This window comes from Ornithodoros turicata, chromosome 5, assembly GCF_037126465.1.
Source record: "Ornithodoros turicata isolate Travis chromosome 5, ASM3712646v1, whole genome shotgun sequence".
Lineage (NCBI taxonomy): Eukaryota > Metazoa > Arthropoda > Arachnida > Ixodida > Argasidae > Ornithodoros > Ornithodoros turicata.
Window position 1 is genome coordinate 83,454,091 of NC_088205.1, and position 17,719 is coordinate 83,471,809.

The 17,719-nt window shown below is 44.0% G+C and overlaps 1 protein-coding gene across 1 annotated transcript; it reads right to left on the reverse strand.

The window, feature by feature from the left end:
* Positions 1–376: 376 nt before the first annotated feature.
* Positions 377–16,605, reverse strand: LOC135395965 (Fanconi anemia group I protein-like). Its single transcript, XM_064627049.1, has 29 exons — positions 16,482–16,605; positions 16,312–16,387; positions 16,129–16,250; positions 15,970–16,055; positions 15,376–15,546; positions 14,363–14,486; positions 14,239–14,300; positions 13,415–13,517; positions 13,273–13,356; positions 12,402–12,538; positions 12,124–12,326; positions 11,522–11,723; positions 10,430–10,565; positions 9,900–9,968; positions 9,745–9,846; positions 9,469–9,615; positions 7,427–7,548; positions 6,928–7,095; positions 6,754–6,870; positions 6,486–6,625; positions 6,153–6,211; positions 5,953–6,106; positions 4,698–4,825; positions 4,505–4,646; positions 2,404–2,579; positions 2,228–2,344; positions 833–946; positions 690–776; positions 377–535 (listed from the first exon to the last, which is right to left on the reverse strand). The coding sequence occupies exons 1-29, from the start codon at positions 16,539–16,541 to the stop codon at positions 458–460; spliced, it is 3,486 nt and encodes a 1,161-aa protein (XP_064483119.1). The 5' UTR covers positions 16,542–16,605; the 3' UTR covers positions 377–457.
* Between the last annotated feature and the right edge of the window lie 1,114 nt (positions 16,606–17,719).

Genomic DNA, 17,719 nt, shown 5'->3' on the forward strand with positions numbered 1-17,719 from the left:
TTCCGCCAATGCTGCGGAACCTAAAAGCAAAAAAAAGAAATGCTCGACACTATTTTTCCTTTTATTCTGTTTCCATTTCCTATTTTCCACTACTGGTTCGACACGAACTGCTGTTGCGAGCTGGCTGTTATTCAGTTCCGTTTTGTTACGTATGGGCATAGGCTGAGGAGTAGCCCTTGTCTTGTATTCTTTGTCCTTTCCAGCTAGATGAAAAGTAATAGCAAACACCACATTTCGGTTCAGTTCCCCCGCTGAGAGGCACCAGAGGATCCATTTTGTCTCACAACTGAAAGCATGCTGACCAAGCGTTCTCTTTCAAAGCATTAAGAAGGTAGGGTGTTACGAAAAATACACTTTCTGGCTGCCAACAAATGTATCGTAACAAATACTTTACATATCTGAGGGACCTTCAAGATCTGTCACCCAAGCATGGGCAACGTGTCAGTTAGGAAATAATTTACTGAACGTGGCCGGCATCATCATCCGACGAGTCGTCCGTCCTAACCCGTTTTCGACTGCATTCACCCGTTGTGTCCTGAAAAATAAAAGATTTACTCCAATTTATCCTATGAGGTGGAGAAGGGAAGAGCTCGCTCAAAAAATTGGACTGTCAAGAGTCCTGTTAGCCAACTGGTTGATGACACGATTTGGTGTGTTGTGGAAGAAAAAAAGTAAGCTTTATGACTGACCGCAGAGTGAAGTGCAGCCTCCACAGTGGCTGCATTGATGCGGAAATCCCTGGCCGTGCTCCTCTTGCAGCCTTCGGTCAAATTTACCTGTTGGAATGGAACCATGTAGCATATGCTCCTGCCTTATCTAAAGCCTGCTCTACCTTAGATTTCTTTGATAGCTGAATGATCAGTTTTTCATACTGCTCAATAGCAAAGATAAGACTCGGAGTGACTTCTTTGCTTTGCGTTTTTTTCTTCGGTTGCTTTTCGGCCGTCTGCGAAGAAAGGCGTCACTTTAGGTGTCTTTAGTCAAAAATCTACGAGTATTGAGGTGAAGCTGCAATATTCGACGCAGAATATGTTCTGCAACAGACTAACTTGAATGAACCGGCGACACTTGAGCTTATCCCCACATGATGACCCCACCTCACACATAGTCAGCATGGGCCACAACGGCCTAGTTCACATAACGTGCCACGCTTGAAAAGTAGCCATTTTTTTCTTTCATTCCCGAATAGATAAGTAAAAATGAAGCCCCTGGTCAAGAAAGTATCAATTTCTTTAATATTTACGAAGCTATTTGTATATCGCTAACACACACTCCCTGCCTTTCCCTACACTTTCCCTACTTTTGCTGTCCGCAGCTTCTTTATTTTTTTACCTGTACCGCTTCCGCACTTTCCCTAATATACAGAGACTTTCGCCTAACGTGATAAAAAATCGATTTTCCGAACAGTATGGGGTCAACGCTATTTATATCGGGACAGATTTTGCCACGACTGCTGAGCACTGTTATCGAATTTAATTTGCCAGAAATTGAATTTTTTCCAATTAAACTGCGAAATTTGGCAAGTCAGCCTCACATTTTTTTTTTTTTTTTTACAGAATCAGAAAGCGCAGGCAGGATTTACCCCAGTCTACTGCAAAATACGTTCACTGTCACTATGGGCCGGGAAAAAAATTGCAAAAAGCGTCATTCCGAGGCACGCAAATTGCCGGCCGCACTCGGATCTCTGAAAGAAGCGATGCGAGGAAGATACGTAGCTGCCCTTTCACTCTTCCTTTTCCAAGCTTCTGCTGATAACGGCAGCATGGTTGCCACAAAGCATCTCAAGTAAGAGCGAGGAGGAGGGAAAGGGCGGGTGACCGTTTTTCTTCCACCGCATCTTGCACTAATTTTACGCAGAACTGAGCTCAGCCGACAATTTGCACGCCCCAAAACGACGGTTTTTGCAATTTTTTCCAGCTATTACCAAAGGAGTAGGGAATGTATTTTGTGATGCAAAGGGCTAAACCCGACATGTGCCTTCTATTTTCATTAAAGAAAACGCGAGATTGACTTGGCAAATTTTTAAGGTCAACTGGAAAAATTCAATTTCTCGCAAATTAAATTTGATAAAAGCGGTCAGAAGTAATGGTAAAATCTCCCCCCGAGATAAATAGCGTTGACCACATAATGTTCCGACAAGTAGATTTTTTAATCAGACTTTTTATTAAGTTAGGTGAAACATCCTGCATGTACACAAAGCGTCGCACACACACAATATTTGCGTCACCTGCAAAAAGGTGATCAAGGCGTAGATGTGCGGTGTCAGGTGGGTTCCCGTCAGACGAACCAACTTCTCAAACTTGTCGCACAGCCTCCCAACCTTGTGCACGTATAGCAACACGTACTGCGGTGGAAAGAGACGCAAATGAAACGAGACGAGTTAAGACTAGGAGAGCAACTCACGTATTTGCTCAGTGCCGCTAATGAGTTGAACAGTTTAGTGAGTAGCCTGAGGGTGAGTTGACTGAGTTGGTGAGGCAAACACGACTGGCTGATCTCGGCAAAGATGGTCACCAGGTAGCCCAGCTGGCGACACACGCCCACCTCGAGCTTTGCTACTTGGTCGGCGTTGGATGCCGCTGTGGTGAGACAGTTGGCAAATATTAGTCTTAAAATGGCACTACCAGTCTACCATTGTTGCACAAATTGCTCCATATGTTCCACTGAGAAGGTGCCTGGTATGAACAGCCTTCAACTAAAATTGTCGTCCAATACAATTGGTGGTATATTTTAAAGTGCATTTTACATTCAGCATATTTTTATTCTTCACACAGCAGATGATGCAAAAAGTATGCCCATGTTTTCGCACACGTATACAAGAGCGCACATTTTAAGGTCAGCATCTGTGTAGTTAGAAAAATAAAGTGTGGCAGACAAGGTAAACATTGCGCTTTTCTTTCCTGACGTTCCCTTCGTTTGCAGAGAGGTAGTCACGGTAGCAGCGAATATGTTTACGTAAAATAATAAATTTTCCTCACTTAGAAAAACTTTATTATTAGATTACGCAAAATTGATGGGAGCGATCAAGAGCAACAACAACTTTATTGTCAGATGATGAATGGGGAGTTTCATCGCCAGGGGTGATACTCTACCCCACTGCTGGTGGTGATGGGGGTGGGTGGGGGGGTGTGTGAAATAATGAGCCCCTTCACAATAAGGATCCAAGTCCTATGGTATCCAGAAAGGTGAAGAGAGCTTTGAGGGCAGAGTGTTGGTGGGCTGGATGTGGCCAGGGACCGAGCAATTTTGTGTGAGAGAGAGGGCGAGAGTCTGGCTCGTTAAGGGATGCAGAGAGTACGGTTTGGGGGTGAGCGATTTTTTGCTCAATACGAAGCAAATTTTATAACCATATGCGCTCTCAGACAATGTACTCGGCCCGATCAGCTTGCAAAAAAAGGGGGGTGACATGACCCAGCTCTTGCCCACACAGACACAAGTATGCCTGTAGCTTAGCAGCTTGTCACGTGGAATGTGACTGCAGGAAGCAACGCTCCTCACAGCCAACAGCATTACAGCACTCTTTCTGAGCAACACAAAAGCAGACGGGGCTAAATTGAACCTTGTTTCATACTCATTTGTCTCTTCCTCCAAGTATGTTGCCAATGTCAAGCCAAAAACAGTGTTGAACTAGTTCACACAGTGTTCAGCACCATGAAAATTTTAAGTGTCTAATAATATGTCTCCCGATGCACACTTTCGTACACCAGGAACTCCTTCCGTTCACTTGTTTCGTCACAAACAGCGCTCCATCAGTAAACTTGAATTGGAGCAGTAATGTGCAGTAAGGTGATCCCCATATCTTTTTTTTTTTTTTGCTCCGGTAACTCTCATCACGAGACAGATGTTGAGCACATCTTTCAAAAACCGTCCACACTTTGAAAGGGCATGTGAAGAGAACGAGGGAAGCAATTCCCCTGGCAGGGTAATAATACGACTCGCGCCATAGACTGGAGTGCACAGCAAAGGCACAGGGACATGCCGACATCACGCAAAGCAATCGGGCCTGCTGTCCGAGTGCTTTTGTAAATTTCATTGCGCAGGGGCAGCACACGTTAAATGTTGTGTCCCTGCTCCCTTAAGGAGGGGAATCACTCCTTCAGAAATGTATGGGCAATTTTCGTTCGCACAAGACACGTTGAACGCTCTAAACTATCATCATAAGATTGGTACTGCGTGTTCTCTTAGCTTTTTTCTAGTCAATGACGTATTTTTTAGAGAACAAGGTTGAGCCATCGATTTTTAATAAATTAAAGTTTGGTGCGTCTCAAACATGTGCTGCCATATCGATAGAGTGTCGACCACTAAAATATCTGCGAATTCAGGCTCAATACAAACCAATGGATAGTCCTGGAATTCTACAAAATGTGTCTTTGCAATGGCAAAGCAAGGAGAAGATGCCAGTACTTCTCTTTTGAGGATATTTTACATCATTTCTGGGTGCTGTGCAAACAAACGTTCTCTACTGTCTTGCGCAGAAGTGATTCCCCCTTAAGAGAGCAATTACCGTGGTAACGCTTCAGAAGTGTCATCATCCAGTCCAACCGCTGTAACGCAACCTGCAAGTGTTCCAGGAGAACGCCCAAGGCAGAAGCTGCAGTCTCTGTGTTGATGATCGCGTATGTCTGTCTCTTATTTGATTCCACATCCTGGAAAAGCAGCTCTCAGCTTTTCATCCTCCTATAAGATATCTGACCCACCTCGTCAATCGTTCCAAACTGAAGGTGGATGTTCTCGGAGACTTCAAAAAGCACTTGCAGGCCTGACTTGGTCTGGGAATTGACGGTGAAGAAGAGCGTCAACAAACTCTTGCACGCTGCAGTGTCCTCTGTGTACAAATACGAGCCAACCCGTGTGACATCATTTAGTGCGATGCTCCAGAATTAGACTTTATATCAAGCAGACTCGCTGCCGTCACGTCACTTGTTTAGCTCAGAAGCATAATATTTCACACGCAGTATTTACATATAAATCAGAATCAAATATGACTAGACTCTCCTAAGCGGACGATGGCTCCAAACTGACTATTTAGCATCAAAGCTTCAATTTGATGATTTATTCAGTTATTACGCAGTAAGCTCAGTTTATAAAAATATTGCACAAATTTATGAAATCAGTCATTTCTACCAGTATGCTGTTGGATACAATCTATTGTTACCCACAGTAAGTGCGCAAAAAATGATAAACGTGTCTCTCGGAAAATTGTCTATTCCATGTTAGAACCAGGATGCAACTTCAACTATGTGTTTTGAGTTTGATCACCGTAAGATTTTTGTCATTTATGCGTGTTTATGTGACGTTTACACGTGTATATATTTCCGCAAATACTTGTACGGCAGACATCTTGCATGCCATATTGTCTTCTGCTTCACATGGGACACCATCACTCGTCCATTTCTCAGATATTCAGCTGAACGAGGATTCCTCATTTAAATATTACTGCGTGTACTCGCATAATTAGCACACCCCTAAACTTGGGCACCCAAATGTTGGCACATCGTTCTCCCATATATTTAATGTGCAGTTGGGACGCATCACTCTGTGACAGATGAGCACCAGAGTCACGTGCATCCTGTAGAGACACTCCAGGTGAAGAGATCGTTCTAGCACGGTACCTGATATCACCAGTTATCAATGTTAAAGCTTCGTGATAACTGGAATTTTGGTGGTGCATGACCGTAGAGACGTCGTCGTATGGAAAGTTGCGATTCGGGCAACGGCAAAACATCTGTCAGTTCAGGGAATGCAGACCTCAATGCTTGAGAAACAAAATGAAAACAAATTCCATTCCAAATGAAAATATAAAATTACTATATTATATTAACAATATAATCTCGCAATACTAGAGGTGAGGTTCCTCTACTTAATGCAAGTTCTGAATGTTGAACTTGCGGCCAAGATGGAATGGAGTCCCGAGAGCAGTGAGAATACGTAGATTCAAAGGCTGTCATTTACCTAGAGATTGTTGCGAACAGAGGCTTTGAATCCAAGCGTACAACTGACGAGCAGATTCCCCCTCGATGTTGCCACACAGTGTAGTGCACATGGCAGCCAGGGAGACAATCTCTTTCATTCGCCCATCTTCCTTCAGCACCTGCACGACAAACGCCTACGAAACACACCAAGTGGCTACGTGGCACGTAGCAAGTGTGTACCTGGTATCGCTGCAGCTGCTTCCTCGCGAGTTCCTCCAAGGTACCCTCACTGCAGCCTTCTTTAAAGAGAAGATATTCTATGAGTGGACACGAAAAGGGCCATCAAAAGGCACAAATGGCCATGCTTCATGTTATTCAACACGATGAGCCTCAATGTGCTTAAACTCTACATATGGTCCCAGCAATGCTCCTGGATAAAAGATACATCAGCTGCGGATGGTCTCTGGCAGTGAAGAGGCACCGAGTACATATTCAACGTATCCACCTGCCTTATAAGCCTGACAGTGTACATACAGTGTGGTAACAGGAGAAACGACAAAAAGGAAAACTTACCTAGAGCCCTGAGCAGTGGCAGCATTTGCTCACTTCTGCCCTGCTGTTTTGATAAGAAACTGCTCACACTCTGAACGCACAGGCCAGTGAGCGATGCCGGACCCACTGTCACGCGTTCTTCGTACACTGTTAGGAGACCCCTGGAATACACCGAAACCACAGAGAAAACTCTCGGAAAATTGAAACAAATATTCAAATACGAATAGTAAAACTAATATAATTACAACCAAAATCGTCGCAACAAGTCTTGGTCAAAGGTGCTGCTGACCTCGCAATCTTAAAGCTGAAATCCATGTCCCAGGTTTCTACGGTACTTTGAGTAAGCCAGTGATTGGCAGCCGCCACTATGTATTGGGTAAAATTGCTGTCACAGAACATTTCGGGGCTGCAGAAATGAAATTTGTCATTGATTCTGGCAATGCTACAGCAGGTAGAGACCCACCTGAACAGGCGAGGCAGAAAAGCAGCCAGAAATGCTGGGCTGAAATTATAAGGTGGCTTGAATGGGGCACGACGAACACCGGCTTCCTTCTTCGGCACATGAACGAGCAACTGCTCCATCTTCGAAGCTACGCCAAATAAATCCTGAGCATCCTGGATGTTGTTGGAGCTGTCTCGTCCCCAAAAAAGACATCGATATTAAACGAAACTAATTAATTAAACCAATTAATCGCGTTAACGAGACTGGCATAGCTCAACGGAAGCACTACCGACACGTTTTCCGTAGCTTTACGACGTCCTCCTTGCCCCGAACATCTGTCATCCGCTGCTAGAGTATGTTACTCGAAATTTCTCAAAAAGCACTCTACTATTCCGAATGGAACATCTCTAATATTGACGAATAAAGTTTCCTTCGAAAATGATCAGACTGAATCATCTGAATGCGTCCCATTTTTAAATAGACCCAACACCCTCGAAATGAACTCATTAAATGGACTTACCTCCAGTTGTACTTTGCCAGAGCGACCTCTATCAAAGCATCACAGAGTGCTCTGAGCTCCGTTGCTACTAATGTGTTTTTTTGACCAACACTGCTACCAGTGCTCCAGTCTGCTAACTTGTCCTGAAATAGCAGTCCGAAGCAATAATTTATTATCTAATTCTGTCACTATACAGACTCTTTTTATAAGAAAGCAAGCGCCACGTGTGGGTCACGCGACTAGGTGGGCATTCATTGCAAGGGTGTACACTGTACATAGATACATAAAAGGTCCAATTACCTAAAATTAATTAACCAATTAACCGACTGTTTGATTACGGGTTCTTGGGCAAATGTGAGGTGGCCGATTTGAAGGGAGTCATTATTAAATCCCCCTCGCTGTTTGGATATCCCGATACAAATTTTTTGTCGATCGAGCGAAATATGGCAGCCGTAAAAAAAGCCAGACAGTTGCGGGAATGGAACCACGCACCTCATTTTTTTCCTTTTTATTCTCGCGTTAGTGCCGCAGAGCAACTGTGACTACGAGCAGCGTACAGATGTGGACAGATGGAAAGGGGGGGTTAATATGCGTCCTGGGTCGACTTCAAGGGGCACTGTGCCAACATTTGTCCGGAAACTCTGCCGGAAGACCCAGGAAAAACCTGAGACTGCACAGCCGGTGGTAGGATTCGAACCCACCACCTTCATTGGCTACCACCATGAGTCCGCACCTCTCAATTCCTTGTTGGGTGCACTAACCACTACACTACGCTGGCATCTACTCTCCAACAACTTACCAAGGGGCCTCAATGAACACTCTCATTTTTTCCTCATCCACACGCCGCTGTCAGGCTTTTTCGCTGACTCCCATATTTCAGTTGTTCATGTTCTTAGGCACCTTGAGGCTTGTGCGGTATTTGTCTGTTTCAGCCTCAGAATAATTACTTTCCAACACAAATACATAGTTTGTGATCAGCATCGCAAAGTTTTCTCATGGAAATCAGCCAAAACTGAAGCCACAGTATTTTTGCACGCAAGAACAGCAACCTTTTGTGGCGTATATGGGAAGCATATCAGCTCCATTACTCCCTATTATGTGGCCCCACAATGTGGAATAGGGGTTGTCCTTTCAGGTACTTGCGACAACCGTAGTTTCAATTATGGGTAGAGCCTGAAGTTTTAGGATTTTACCCGATTCTTTGCACCCCGAATTGAAGGTTGCCTCTTTAGGATGAAACCAGATTTTTACCCGGCAAATTGCCCTCACTGGGATGTCTGTAGGAATGCACTAACTTACTTGTTTGGCAGAAAAATGCAGTTACATCACCATTTGTACCAAACCACTACAGTTAGTTTGAATAACTGAGCCCAATTTCTCCCCAAATTTAGCGTACTGGAAGTTTTTTCACCCGAATTTGCATGAATTTAGTGCACATGTTTATTTACCCGATTTTTACCCCCCGAATGTAGGAAAAAATATTTCCCGAAAACTTCAGGCTCTAATTATGGGTCATTTGCGCGTCAAAATTTTGAGATGGATATCTGAAACTATGCGCTAGCTTTTCTGATCTTCGTAAGATAGGGTGGATTTAAATATTAACTGCCTCCAATTATCCTATCTGACCTTCGCCCGAGGCCAGTAATTAACGAGCTAATTAATTTGTCATCTATTAGTAGTTACATACTGTCTCGCACGAAATGTCCACCTGATGTGTGTAACACACCTAAAGCATCTCTGCTGCTCTCGTAGTATTTTTACGAAAACTCTTTACCCGTTAGAAATAAACACTCTGTAATCCACTAAGTCGTAAACTGAGACAAATATCCTCGACAATACATCAAAGAGTGTCCCCACGCAACAAATACGCAGATTCTGGCCTTAGTGCAACATGGTTGTTGTGAATGCCTGTTGGCCGTTGCTACTAGTACTTGTTTGAGCGTCTCGTTGCCAGTAACATGTTGAATTCCTCGTTGTTTTTTATCTACTTTTGGAGTCATTCAGGACCAAAGTATGTGTCCTGAGATCAGCAAAGTTAGAGACGTCCTTTACGGGTGCCTTACCAAGCCAAAATCTTGGGGATCCACACGAGCGATACGTTCAACTATGTTTTTCAGCAACTTCGACAACTGCTGAGGGAGTTCCGAGCCCCCAGGATGATGTTCGAGCCAAGCTGCCAGGCATCGATGGCAGCACAAGGTCAGAGAACTCTGGAAAAGGTAACAATCCCCAAATTTGTTTATTGAATAGATTGCCAGTGAACGTAACTATCCCTTCAGATATAACGAAGCTACAACTCCCAGAAGCCTGCGTTACCACCACCGCGACCCAAAGCTTACCAAGGGCTCCAACAAAACAGCTTCGTCCATCCGTATTTGGACAATCTCGGCAATGAACAGCGGTGGACAAGCGTCATCATTGGATGGAATGTATTTCTGCAACTGCAGGGTTGACAGCCTCAGTACTGAGAAGAGCAAGAGATGAAAAAACAAACCTGCGAGCAAAGAAGCTGCAGGACTGGACCACAAAGGTCACGGTTGCGGCTTAACACTTGCGGGAGGCCCTGTAAAGCATGTGTTCCTCAGAGACAAAAATGCTCTTATAACAACTTAGTAGTACTATTACTAATGAAGCAGAGTTACTCAAAGAGATGCAGAACTAAGTTTAAGCCCAGAACTAGTCCCAGTAATAGTTTATACGCATTCAACAAACGCTTGTTTAAGCACAATTCTGGCAGACAGCTTCCTCCAACACCCAGTTGAAAACTAATCAACGTTATAAGAGAGGTTATCCATGTTAGCAAGTCAAGTTCCTCAGGTCAGGATATTTCCAAAAGAGCCTGGCAGAAGAACAATCACTGTTCTCGACCCGAGGATTATGCTTAAATTTAGCATAGCGGCTCTAGTCTTAAACAGAAACTGACGCTCATGGAAATTTCGCTATTTCACAGCGTTTGTTTCAGACATTGACAATAACTGAGCAAATTACACAATTTACAGCTACGTATACAAAAGCGAAACTTGCCTCATAGACCAATCGTCGAACGCAAGACTGCTGTGTAAGAGCTTTACTAAGAATGCTTATAATGTCTTCAAACAGAGGCTTGCATGGTAGCAGTACGAGGCAACCCAAAGCAGCCACTTTGCGGGCCTCAGTATCCCTGAGGAAGAGGTTAGAAGGTAAAGACTCTAGCTACTCTTGTATACAATGACAGTCGAATGAGATCCTTAAATGTGCAATAAAAATTCCAACCACAATCTGATTCTTCTGGAGGTTGTAAACGGTGGTTCGAAGAGTGGCCAGCAGGTGGCAGTACGATGCAGGAACGTAGACTAGAGGATTATGGGTAGAGTGTGGCAATCGGGAGGAGCCTACTTGGCCTAAAGCACGTCATTTGACGCACACAACGGGCAGCGCGAAGTCTAGTGACGCCATTTTTGAGTACAGATGACGCTTCTAAATACCCGACATGACGAGGAAAGGACCCACGCACAAGAACGGTGAAACGAAACCAACTCCCGACAGCGATTGCACACTCGCATGCACCCCACAAGCGCCGCTGTTGCCCGTTTCTGAATCGTACAAGTTGGCATCGATGCATTCTGCGTGAATTTCTCACGTAAAATTTCGGTCATTCGTTGCATGTGTTTCGCTAGTGGAGGCTCGTTGGCAAGAGCGGATCCGGACAACGCGCATCCAGCCGGACTGGCGAGAAGCTGTCGAGAAATCTTTGCGGACGCCCTTAATGTTTTTGCATGACGCTGACGCCACGAGTACGGAATGCAACATCGATCATTCTCCTCTCTCAACGACTTTTTAAAGGGGGTGCAGATCAAGGACCTTCCCCTTTGTTCTCACACAAAAGCGCAGAATAAAACGAAAAATGTACGGTTCATTGTCCCTCTAAGTAATGAGCGTCTAAGTCTAACTGTTGTGTTTGTCGATTGCTACTATTATCTTACTGTTGATCTAATCGGTTTTCATCCCCACGCTACCATGTTGCATTCCTGCTGCATACCGTCAGCAATTCTTCGTGAGCATAACTGTTGGCAACTGACAGAAGAAATGAGTAGTGTGACTTGCACAATTAAGGTTCTCATTTTACTCTCAGCTTACCTGCTAAAGGCCGCCTTTCTGAGAATAATTACTAAAGAGTCTCTGAGCGAAGCCGAAACTTTTACGACGGGCAGGAGAACTCGAAGGATGTGAGCAGCATGTGCCGAGGGGAGACGCGACAGGTAGCCCACCAACTCCATCAACTTAGTCTCGTGTCGAAGCACCAGGGTGGAGCTACCCGTTATTATCTTGCTTAGAACGGCTGCAACGCACAAGGAAAGACAAATACTTCTTCGTAAACCGCTCCCTTCAATTATGTGTAGACACAATTCAATAACTACTATTCGCAGCTACTCACACATTTTGATGACATTCATCGCGAAGAAAAAAGAATAGGTAAGAATGAACCAATTTTACTACGGTTCACCGCAAAATCTTGGTTCTACAACTGATATTTACTTGCCTTTTGAACAAGTTCTTTGGACCTGAATGATAGCTTGTGTTTCAATTTCTTAGGAACATTAATTACTTTCAATTCAAGCTGCAAACCTGGTCATAATTTATGGCAATCCTCGTTGTTTTCAAAACTGCGTTTGCTGCATTGTTTGTCTTTTCACTTACAGATGCAGTCACGCAAGAAAAGCAAGGCAGGTGACACTAACCCAAGCTACTTGTAAGTGTAGGGGACGGCCCTAGCAGCCGCTGAATGAGTAGATCCAAGATGGTATGGCAGGACACAGGGCTCAATACACGCACTATGAGTCTTGCTCCAAGGTCGGACATGGACTGCCCATCACAATCTAGCAAGAGGAATCCAAAGCGCACAAGCCCTTGGACAACCTCTGCCCATCCACCCGGACCCTGACTGGAAATACATGAGGGTACTGCTTCAAGTTATCGCTGGACATGAAGACTTATTGATTGCCCATCACCCACTCACCAGCAATCAGCAACGTCAAGCATGCACTCCTCTTTTGCTGTCTTTTTCTGAAGGAGGGAACGGGCCCATTGCGACCGTTGCAACAGAGAGTGTTCTTCAAAGTGCATGCTCACGGCACTTTTCAATACCTGAAGCAGCTGAAAAAAGTAAGTTTGAGCATTTAGCAAATGCGAGTAATTGAAGAAAGTGGTTTGTGTTTCCTGAGTATTCGAGGAAATTATTTTTCTTCTCTGCCATTCCTATCAGTTCGCAATCATTACTTCTCCAGTAGAGATACCCGTCGCGGTATCGCAGCTGTTCCACACATTTTCCGCTGTGCGCATTTTCTACACATCTCTTAATGTTTTAGCTGCAAAAACTTGGTTCACGTAATAATTGGAAGCAGATCCACATAGTCAAACATGCATTCCTCACGGTTTAAAGTCCACGACGTAACATTAAATGTGCTTCGCATAGTTTATTGTTACGCTCAGATAATATTTTCATCAGATGTGTGCGCACATTGCTACTAAGTTGTGCACGTGTTACAACGTAATATGTGATTGGAATTTGAGAAGAAGTCCGGTTTAACCCAAATTTGTCCAAAACTGATTTGGGAGGAAACAATCGGGGGGAATCAGCATGAACCCGAGAAAGCCAGACCCTACTCATAATCTGTGTTTTATGAAGATTTCTTGCTGAGAGTTGCTTCATGTTTTAACTGGGGCCATGGAAAACTGGGGCATAGACACTGAGACACACACATAGACACAGACATTCTGTCTTCCTGCTTTCCTACATTACAGAACTGGAGGTGAACTCTGACACTTGTTCATATAATCATACTTTGACGAGGTTCATGAAACATAGGACAAAGAAGTGTGTCAGTCACCTGTTGAGCCAAAGGGTCTGTCTTAGCCAATGCAAGAGCCAGAGCCAAAGAAAATTTGCTCAGAACGAAAGACGTGGGCCGTTCCTGCGGAGGACAAGACAACTGCTCACTACTAGGTGCAGTTTTTGACTTTGCGTCTAACCTTGAGAAGGTGCACCAGCTTCCGACCAATGTCCAAGTTCTGGCGAGTCGCGAACACAACGTGCAAAATGATCGTTCCCTCAGCCTGCTTGGTACTCGAACTTCTGTCAAGGATTCACTTCGGATTATTCCATTAAATGATCAAATTGTCGAGCCGACATCGTTCGCTATCAATTAACTATCCATCAAATCACCAAAGATAGTCATTTCAGATTCGATCGTTTGCGAAAATTGTTTCGATAATAAATTAGCCAAACGTATCTCACGAACAATTAAATACTTTTCACAACTCGACTAGTTACTAACAACCACACTGATTGATAAGACTGCATCGAAGGGGAAAAATGCATTGATGTCGTGCAAAATGTAATCGAGGCACTGTGACGGTTATTCATTTTAAATAACGTTTAGTCATTACTACTCATTTTGAAAGGCATACAGCTTCGGAAAACATTTACTCGCACAATTTACTGACAATGCAAGTAGAGTAATATTTTTTTTTTTTTAATTCTGCGTTAACGCCGCAAAGCAACTGCGGCTATGAGCAGCGTACAGATGTGGACGGATGGAAAGAGCACAGCAGGAAGGAGTGGGGGACAGGAGGGTTAGTATGCGTCCTGGGCCGACTTCAGGGGGAACTGTGCCAACATTCGTCTGGAAAGTCTTCGGAAAACCCGGGGAAAACCTCAGACAGCACAGCCAGTGACAGGAGCAAGTAGAGTAATAGGCAATAATTACGGTAGTAGGGCTCGACGTACTGGTCTCACTCGGCATAATTTTAATCGATATACAGATGTCAAAATAGATAGACTGAATGAATCAAACCCGTCATTTGGCTGGTCATTCAAGAACTTTATGGTGGCATCCAAGACTGTGATGATACTGCCCTATAATGACAAATATGGTTCGTATGACACAGATACACGTATGAGAACAACGCTACAATTACCTCACTGGGCAACAGAAGCAACTGGTGCAGCAACGGAGCAACGTCCAACAGTTTCAGATGTGGCAGAACTTCTAGTAGCTTCTCTACCGCGTATGCCACTTCTCGAGTGTCCACCTGCAACTCACTGCAAGAAGAAAATATCTTTTTTTATGCCACTTGTCTCTGGAGAAGCACATTACAGATCGCCTCCTACAAATTGCAAATAACTTCATTCTCCTGAAGATTTTCGGCCTAAACTTTCGCTAACGGCTCGTTAATGTACATTTCTGCTAAGAGTCAGGGGTACCATCATCGAGTTATTTGATGCGATTCTTTTTAACTTCCTGCGCAGCAACCAAGAAGAAAGATAATGTCTTATAGATAAGGCTGATTCTTTGTGTCCAAAGCAGGGCCCATCTTCTCTTTGCCAGTCATGGGGGACTTACTTAAAGGAAAAGCTGACTGTAAGTTAGTTAGAGCTGGCTCATGAAAATAGTAACTACTTAGCAGTTACTTTATTTAAGGTATAACTAGTTACCACTATGGTTATCAGTTTAAAGGAACCTAGCTTCTGTCCAGTTACCTATTAAGAAAGAAATGCGCAGTATACGCAACTCATAAATACTTCACTTTAGCACTTGTACTGTCCGACTGCAATTATATTGTGGCTTGTTTAAGCATAGCCAGAAAAATATTTCAGAAGGGGTTCTAACGCAAATATTACGCGAGAGAGGAATTCAACCTCGTTTTCCCTCTCCAAAATGCACCGCATAATATATGATTTGGGGGGAGGATTGAACCCCTGAAACCCCTTCTGGCTAAGCCAATGACTGCTTCAGTTCAAAGACATCCCTTCCCACACTAAAAGGTTCTCCAACGAGATAATTTTCTGACTACACCTTTACAAAGAAAGCAGCATTTGGGATCCTATATTTGGGATCCTATATGTGGGAAAATCTGGCACTACCCGAGTAAGTTAATTACAGCTACTCTCACCAGAAAGTGCCGGTTACTTTCCAGAAAGGGTAACTAACCTGAAAAGCCGAGCAAGAGGTAGGGCCCAGGGAGGGGTCCACGGACATGAACATAATTCTTGTACAACCAGCTGCTTCCATTGGGGCCCTGACAATGTTTCCCCATTTGGTCCTTCCACCCAGGAACAACTTGCAGCTCGACTCAAGAGCTGTGGAACAGCTTCAAGCCACCTAAAGGTCCCCATCCGTGACTTGCACCATACATGACACTGTACATCATAACGAGTGCCTTGTCCATGCATATTACATTACATTACATTACATTAAAAGGCCGAGGCACTCAAGCAACACTGTCTACTGCTTTTCTTCACCAAGAGGCCACTGTAGTAGCAACTCTCCTGCATTCAATACCCTGCGTTTCAGTACATCCTATGACGTAGAAGGAAATGTTGTGCTCAATTTGCCTGCCTATAGTTTCAAATGTTTTATCTGCTAGACACTAAAGTGTAGACGAGCATATCAACTATGGAAAATGCAACAGATCTAGTCCGATGAACTTACATATTGAATATGCAGACTCGAACTAGCTAACGTAAAATTTCCTCACGATACGTTTTTACATGAAAACATCATATGATAAACATGTACTTGTACCTTCCTTCTGAATGGCGACCTGTTTTGACAGCCTTTAGAAGACCATGAACGACCTTTGCCAACTCTGACACAGCAATATGAGGCATCTAGAATATTTTTAGAAACGATAACAAATGTCACTTTTTATAAGCTTGAGGCACATGTGCAGTATGTGCTCACCAGTGTGTGAAGAATTCCCAGCAGCTGCGACGCAACGCCAGGTGAAACATCTGCTTTTTGAAGAACCGACAGTATGAAGCGAAATACCTGCAGACGCAGCTTTTGCTGGTCCGGCTGAATTGCTAGAACAGGTACCCGAACGGGAGCTTACAGACATGAAGGTATTTAAATTATTCAGCGTACCTTTAAGGATTTGCTTAACTGCGGTCACAGTGTCAGTACATTCGCCGAGAGAGTTCTCCGAAAGGACTTGTAAAATCTGCACGTAGGGCAGAGAGAAACCATGGTGTTGTTTCTGAGTAAAACTTCGCATGACACGTTGTAAATGCCCAATGAAAAGGGATGACACTTGCCTCGCTCAAGTTTTCCTCCTGAATACACTGCAAAATGTGTTCACGAGTGACATTTTCCATGTCAGTTTTGAAAGGCAAGACTCCACAAACACAGACACGCTCGCGTTTCGCGGTTTCACAAGTTTTGGATTTTTGGATCGCTTTTGAGGTTGGCTATGTGATGGCCTCCGTTCCCGATCAAGATCCAACGAGATCCAAGGAGCGACCGGAAGCCGGAAGGGCCGGAAGCGCATTCAAGTTTAAAATGGAAATGGCGCGATACCCTATCCAAACTGCCGGGCGGACGATCTTTTAGCAGTATTTATACGCTGTTTTCGGTACCTACACGGGAACATCGTGTATTTGCACTTATATTCATGCGTGTGCTGCTTTTCGACTTTTCGACGGCTCAAGTAAATATAAGAAATATATATATATAAAAAAAAGGAAATGAAACAGCTGACAACTTCATCCCCACGACTCTGTTCCTAAAGAAATGTAAACGAAAGAGAACATAACGGAACGACTGTAATCATAAAAGACAAACTGAGACAAGAGGGGGCAAAGGCACAGAGCGTGCTGGTACACCTTCCTTTACATTCAGCAAGCAACCAATGTATTCAACAATGATGCAGGGCCAGGGATGAAAGGGGGGGGGGGGAGGTATGAACCGCCTTAGGCCCCGCGCACGGAGCCCTCAACCAGGGATTACTTTTTTTTTTTAATATCAAGTATGCACTTAATCGTGTGAAACAGGTCCCGCGATGTGCCTTTGCCTCAGGCCCTGCACACCCCTAGCACCAGCCCTGAATGTATAGGCATCCCTTTTTTCACAAAGGCAACCCGTGCCAGCTGTGTCCTTACTGCTAAAGTATTTACACCTACCTCTCACTCGCTTTGAGCTTGATTGATTGGATTCCAATATCGGGCAGTGTAGTGCAGTCCTACCTGGCTATGCTACTATATTTATTTAGCCTGACTACTACTATAGCTGTAGCCTGTTTTGGGGAACGTGTTGCGCACATCACAAACAATATAATCACACGCTTCGTTGCAGTGGTTTTTATTTGTTTATTTATTTATTTGGATAGGCAGAAAATGCCGGACAGTTTTTGATTATACCACATTTATGTGTGGCATAGGGTTCCGGGTTTTCAGATTTATCCGAAAAAAATCCGAAAAAACGTACTCCGGTAAAATTTTGAGCACTGAAAAACTCCGCTTGGCAGAGGTTTTCCCTGATAACCGGGTTATATTGT

What these genes read in the sequence shown, in the direction of transcription:
- LOC135395965 (XM_064627049.1), bottom strand. Translation starts at nt 16,541, where the DNA reads ATGGAAAATGTCACTCGTGAACACATTTTGCAGTGTATTCAGGAGGAA. An exon ending in TACACTTACAAGTAGCTTGG is followed by an intron (nt 11,724 to 12,123) that starts GTTAGTGTCACC and finishes TGTGCGTTGCAG; the next exon opens with CCGTTCTAAGCAAGATAATA. An exon ending in CTGTTCGCAACAATCTCTAG is followed by an intron (nt 4,826 to 5,952) that starts GTAAATGACAGC and finishes ATTTGTACACAG; the next exon opens with AGGACACTGCAGCGTGCAAG.